Below are 6,490 nucleotides of genomic sequence, written 5' to 3'. Positions count from 1 at the left end.
AATCATGTTTATGGTTCCATCATGATGCATAATAACCAAAATCAAAATTCAGTGCTGTTAGAATCGTAAAAGTAATTCCAGGAAAAAAGTATGCAGCAAACCAGGAAACCGACCTCCACCCTTCTGAAGTTCCCTCAATGGTCCTCAACGCTAATTTTGATGAACCTACTCATAGTTTGTTTTGCTTAGTTTATTTAGAATAATAAATTATAAATAGCTGCTTGAAGAAGCTGCCTTTGTTTTTTTTTGCAAAACAGATAGTTCTTGAGGAACAATGGGTAGTACTAAGAGAGGCCACAGTACAGCGCAGTCTAAACAATTTTAATTTGCATAATTTTACAACATCGGTGAAAAATGTAAAACATGTGATTTACAATCCACCTATTAGGAAGCTAAAACAGTTGTCACTCATCTTACAAGTACATGATATACACCGGAAGAAGAATACAAACTATCTTATTTTATTGAAAAAAGCTACCAAATTGGGTGGTTAACTGATAAATTAGAGCCATTCCTTAGGGTTAATGCATGCATCTAAGAGTTTCCATTCTTCGCTTCCTACTTCTGGTTTCTGCACACAAAATGATATCAGCATTTCAGCAACAATTTTATAACTGGAATATCAGGTTCATCTAATATTCAACTTGTTTACATTTTAGCAAAATATAAAGAAGATTATAAAATCATACATGATCATATTCCCACCGAGCAGTCAGTGGGAGAGAAACAAGAATACTCTCTATTCTACCTCCAGTTTTTAGTCCAAATGTTGTACCCCTATCATATACCTGTAGCCAAAAAACAGTGGTAACATAAATTTAAACCAGATCTGAAAAGGAGTAGAGCACAAAATTTGGTCTAGAAGTTAGCTTAGAAAGTGTACCAAATTAAATTCAACATATCGTCCCCTTCGCAGTTGTTGCCATGCTTTCTGATGATCTGTGAAGGGCAAATCCTTCCTTTTCTCTATGATAGGTATATAAGCGGGAATAACAGAGTTTGCACATTCTGCAAACAATCATAGTTTAGGCAAGCATGAAAATGAAAGAACTGAATATCTTTCCACTGAGAAGTGAGAACCAACAAATGTTATATTCAAGCAATTACCAGTAGCGAAGGAAAGAAGCATCTCCTGATCATAGTCATTTAGATCATCAAAAAATATTCCTCCAAGTCCTCTCCTTTCATCTCGGTGCTGAATTTAAAACGAAAAGGAAAACAAGAAAATACAATCAGCAACAAACATATACCACATGCTCAATTTAATTACAAAAAATAAAAAAAATTACAGTAATCCACTTTAATCCCTCAAACATGTCACGTGGCAACCATGATCCAACTAACTAGACACTAAACTGACTCAACTGGTATACTCTAAAATGGGATTTCTGTTGATAACAACTCACAAAATAGAGAATAAAACAGTATAGACAGATATAATAATCTCAATTTTATTGTTTATAAGCCCAATATTATGGGTCTAAGAAGTTAAGGGAACCTTGCAGTTAAATGCATACAAAAAATTGTAATATCAGAAGACACTATTAACATGTTTCTGTGTTTCTGACTTTTTGTCACTCGCTCTTCTCATAAACTACCCTAAGTCTCCTGAATATATCATATTATCAGCTGCGTATACTTCATACGATGATAGCTCGATTCACTATTGCCAAATCATCACAGGTGTTATTCCCTATCCTATCATTCATCCTAACATACAAACATCCTTGCTACCCATCTACAAACACTGGTTTCATGTATAAAATTTATCAAAGCTAAAGATAATATATAGACAGAAAATTAAAATTTAATCTTATATTGAAGGTTGATGAGCTGAACCCTGAATGCTCATTCATTGCTTTTTATTGTCTAGCTTCAGCTTTATCAAACACATCTAAAGACTACAGAAATACAGCACTAGAAATCTCCATAACGTGAAAAAGGATGAGACCATACCTTGATATAAAAGTAATCATCACACCATTTCTTGAATCGGGGGTAAAAGGTAGGATCAAACTTGTCACAAGCCTGTTTTTGAACCTACAATAAAAGCATTATATAAACTCAGTATAGCACTTGCTCTTGTAGCCATTAAACAAAAAAAATATCGGATGATCAAAGCAATATTTTAAAGATTAAGTGTTTAAACTGAAAATCATATGCCAGAATTTCTCAAGTGTCCACCATTGACTTTTTTATCATACCAATGTGAGGATTCAATTCTTTACGGGAAGGGGTGGGGATGTAAAAGGTAATCATGAATACCAGCAATAATTTCAAAAGAAATATAAGAAAACATGGAATGTATATGTTTTGTTTCCATTTCAGGGTTTGATCCAGATAGCATAGAGAGAAACATTTGAAATGAATTGAATTGCAGAATTCTCAAGCATTTGCAGAAACATTTTATAGATAACCAGATCCCTATGCTTAAAGTTTCAGCGCTACACATATCAAAGGAACCAAGCTAGACATATTTAATTCAAGAAAACCCATCTGAAACTACAAATCCAGATTAAAACTACTCACATAAGATGTCAAAGTAAGGTGACATTTTATAACAAAGGCAACTATTTGTTTTTAAAAAGTTACCAAAGAATTTGACTCTTAACCACAAAATTTGAAAAACCAATATTGTGTGCACTTACTGAATGGAAGTGCTTGACATCCTCCTCAAAAATGTAAGCAGGGGTTAAGTCGGTTCCCCCACCGAACCACCATTGTCTAGGTGCTCCAGGAGCATCTGTAAAATGAAATAGCATGATTGTCAATAGAAGCAAACTCAAGAGGCCTGTTATCCAATGTCAGTCACTACAAGTTTTATACTTTCATGCCAGTATAATGATATGTAGTAGACAATACTGTTATAAAGCATACTAGTTGATTCAGCTGTACTTATGATAGTTAAGGGCAGTTAACAATGTAATTTCTGGATCATGACAAACGTATATTAAACTTGTATATAATTTTTTTTAAAAAAAAAAGCAAACACTAGAGTAATATAAAACGCAAACACATAGTATAAGGCATACTTTGGTTATGAAAAGAGATTGCAAGGTTCAGCAAAACTGCAAAAATAGAGACCCCCTAGAACCACAATAACAAATCGAAACCAGGCTAAAAAACAAACAGTCGCATCAGGCCACATGACTGAAATTGAATAGATGAAGAGACAAAGGGCATATATACTACAGGATCCACTAATGTTGACAAAGGCAAAAAGCTGCCAAAAACACATTGCTAAATCCAGCAAGAGCAGCAAACACAGATGATTTATTTTGAAACTTGTATATAATAATATAACTCTTGATTAAGTGTAATGACTAGTGAGAATTCAATTCAGAGTCGTTTTTCCCAAAATCGTTACAATAAGAAAAGTAACTTTTAAATGAACACGGCACAATGCTTGCATAAAAGAAAGAAAAAGCAGAACACATACCTTTGGGAGCATCGGTTTCAAAATAGCGATAATTGAAATGCAAGGTTGGGGCAAATGGGTTTTTGGGATGTAAAACCTGAACATATAGAACGAAAGACATTGAGCGGTCAGCACAAATTATTCATTGAATGTTTGGATTCAATTTTGGGAGAAACAAAATTAGATTCAAATGATTGTCGAAATCACGGTGTGCCACAATGATTTTGGCAAAAAAAAAACTCTTTAGAGCTTCACCAAAATCATGGTAAATACCACTGCAATTTTGTTAAATTCAGTCTATTCAAACATGCACACATACTTGATTTCGACACATTTGGATATTTTCAAGTAAAATTGTTTTTGCTTCTAAAAGTGATTCTAACTAGAAGCTGAAATTTTGAGATTCATTATCAGCCCAAAGTTATGGTTGAACTCACTTTTACGTAAATGAATACAAACATAGATCACTTCAGATCCAACTAAATTCTAACCAAAACCAATTTTACAAAATTAATTTTCATCCTTCTTGGAATTTTTTTTTTCAATTTTCATCAGTGCATAAACAAGCGAACACTTGTATCTATCTTTCAACCTATCAATCTAATCTTAAAAAAAAAAAAAGTCTTTGACACAATTGAGGACATGGTGTAAGTGATCATACTCTTTTTTATGGGCATGCTTTGACTCAGATATATGAGCATGCTTGTATTTTAAAGATCCTTTATACAAATCAGACTAATTTATTTTGATAATTTGGAATTTTGGTACTGTCTAAGGCAAGTAACAATGACGATTGCAATGATAGCTTACCGACAAAAGATGAAGTAGAAGCAATCATCAAAAGAGAGTGCAATGGAATTTGCATACTCACATCAGGTACCCACTTACACAGCAAAAACTTTTTCATCCTTTTCCAAATCTGAGATTTTAGCCCCCCTAATTACAAGCTTTGTGATTTTTTTTCCCACAAAATCAATTTTCATCCACACGCAACCAAGCAAACACCTATGTATCTAACTATATATCGATCAATTTTACCCAACAAAAAACTATGTGTCTACTGATCTATTCCAAAAAAGTTTTCAACAGAATATCACACCTATGTTGCTGACATTGTTTCTCTACATACATACAGGATTAAACAGTATCCTTACTAGTAATTATAATGGTTTATATATGATTTTAGTCCCTGCAGTTTTATAGCAATTTTAGTTTTTAATCCCTGTAAGTTTTTTTGTTTGGATTCAGTCCCTTCAAATTCAAAAATCGTTGTTTATTGAGCAACGTATGACATCAGGGACTAAAAGCAATAATTTTTAAATATGCACAGATTGAACTCAAAAAAAAAAAAAAACTTATAGTGACTAAGGGTCTGTTTGGATTGGCTTATGCAAATAAATAAGCTTTTATGTATTATTAATAAGCTGGTCAAGGTAGTTTATGAAGATACAATTTTTGTTAGTGAGAACTTATAAATTAACATAAAAGCTTATTTATTTTCATAAGCTCAAAAATAAGCGACCGTTTGGATTTGCTGATTTTTGGTAAAAGTGAGTTGTACAATCATCTGTACAAATCTCAACTTCAAGTAGAACCAATTCTGGAGGCAAAATCAATTCTACCGACCAAACATACAAAATCAATTTTACACCTCCAAAATCAATTTTAACTGCTCTAAACATGAAACCAAATATATGGTAAATCACTTTGGATTGGATCCAACTCAATTTTAATATAAAATCAATGAATTCAAAAATCAATTTTTACCACCGCATAACCAAAGGAACATTTATATCTATCTATATAGGAATGAATTATAAAATGTTGGAATATAATTGGTAATTGATACTTAAAATGATGGAAAAAAAAAAAGGATACTTACAGAGCTAATTCCGGCTGCGAAAAAAGGAATAGGCCCGGGCTTCTGATCACTGGAAGCGGCGGCAGCACCCTTAGCAGCACGATAAGCATCAGGTGGCATTTGACCATACACAACAGAAACATTAACACCAGCTTTCTCCCAAACAGCACCATCTTGAAGAACTCTACTAATCCCACCACCACCACCAGGTCTTGACCAAACATCTTCTTTGAATTTTCCACCACCATCAGCTTGTTCAATTGCATTACACACTTTATCTTGTGCTTCTCTTATCATCTTCTCGAATCGAGCTCGAACGGAAGATGCGGTGGCTCCGTCGTTGTCGACGCCGCGAAGAAATGTATCGGGGCGTTCTGATTCTGGTGTTTCTTTTTCAATTGAAACGGTTGCTTTTGTTATAAGTCGTTGAAAGTGGTGAGAAGATGTGGTTTTACGGGTTTGTGTAGTGAGTGATTTTGGGGGTGTATGAGAAATATGAGAGATTTGAGTTGATTTTGAAGATGTGAATGTGAAGAAGGGAGTGATGGAGTAAGAAGGAGCTGATATAGAAATTGTACACGGCATTGTAAAGAGAAATGGTGTTCGTTTACACTGTCACTGTCACTGTAACAGAGAAATGAAGAAAGGAAGAAGAGAAGAGAAAGAGGGGGTTTGAAAATGAAGATTGCGAGTTGTTACAGTGACGATAACATAACTCGACGATAAGGTGTTCCTGATATACTTTTCAAAGATAATCGTGAGTATTTTATTAATTAATTTTACATAGATTTATATTTTAGATATATTGCACACTGTATCTGTTTTGTAGCAGCGGTAGCCAAATGTGAACTGAGCTTTCGGTGTAACGTAACGCCCACAGAAATGGAACAAACAAAGGTTGTAAACTAAATTGCGAGCCAGGTAGTAAATCAAATCCAATCAAAACTTGTTTTGGAACAACTGTGTCTTCTCGTTTCATGCAGAATACAAAAGTTTTATCTTGTTCAACAAACACACGCTAGGAGAAAATAAAATAAAATACATGAACTCTTTCTAATACATTTTATGAATACTAAGGATAAGGAAGGGAACATAAATAATTAATGAGCTCCATAAAGAACGACTTGTTTAAAAGATAAATAAATTAAAATCTTAGATAAAACGATTCTTAATAAGGCTTTCTTATCCTATAGTTGAACTTTGAATTATTA

The 6,490-nt window shown here is 33.5% G+C and overlaps 1 protein-coding gene across 1 annotated transcript; it reads right to left on the bottom strand.

Moving 5' to 3' along the window:
• Positions 1–261: 261 nt before the first annotated feature.
• Positions 262–6,040, bottom strand: LOC11425298 (oxygen-dependent coproporphyrinogen-III oxidase, chloroplastic). The gene is made up of 8 exons (XM_003618037.4): positions 5,301–6,040; positions 3,440–3,515; positions 2,649–2,743; positions 1,957–2,040; positions 1,108–1,195; positions 884–1,008; positions 690–788; positions 262–571 (listed from the first exon to the last, which is right to left on the bottom strand). Exons 1-8 carry the CDS (start codon positions 5,862–5,864, stop codon positions 503–505), a joined length of 1,200 nt encoding a protein of 399 aa, XP_003618085.1. The 5' UTR covers positions 5,865–6,040; the 3' UTR covers positions 262–502.
• Between the last annotated feature and the right edge of the window lie 450 nt (positions 6,041–6,490).

This window comes from Medicago truncatula, chromosome 5, assembly GCF_003473485.1.
Source record: "Medicago truncatula cultivar Jemalong A17 chromosome 5, MtrunA17r5.0-ANR, whole genome shotgun sequence".
Lineage (NCBI taxonomy): Eukaryota > Viridiplantae > Streptophyta > Magnoliopsida > Fabales > Fabaceae > Medicago > Medicago truncatula.
The sequence above is the reverse complement of the archived record's forward strand: the minus strand, read 5'-3'. Positions and strand labels throughout refer to the sequence as shown.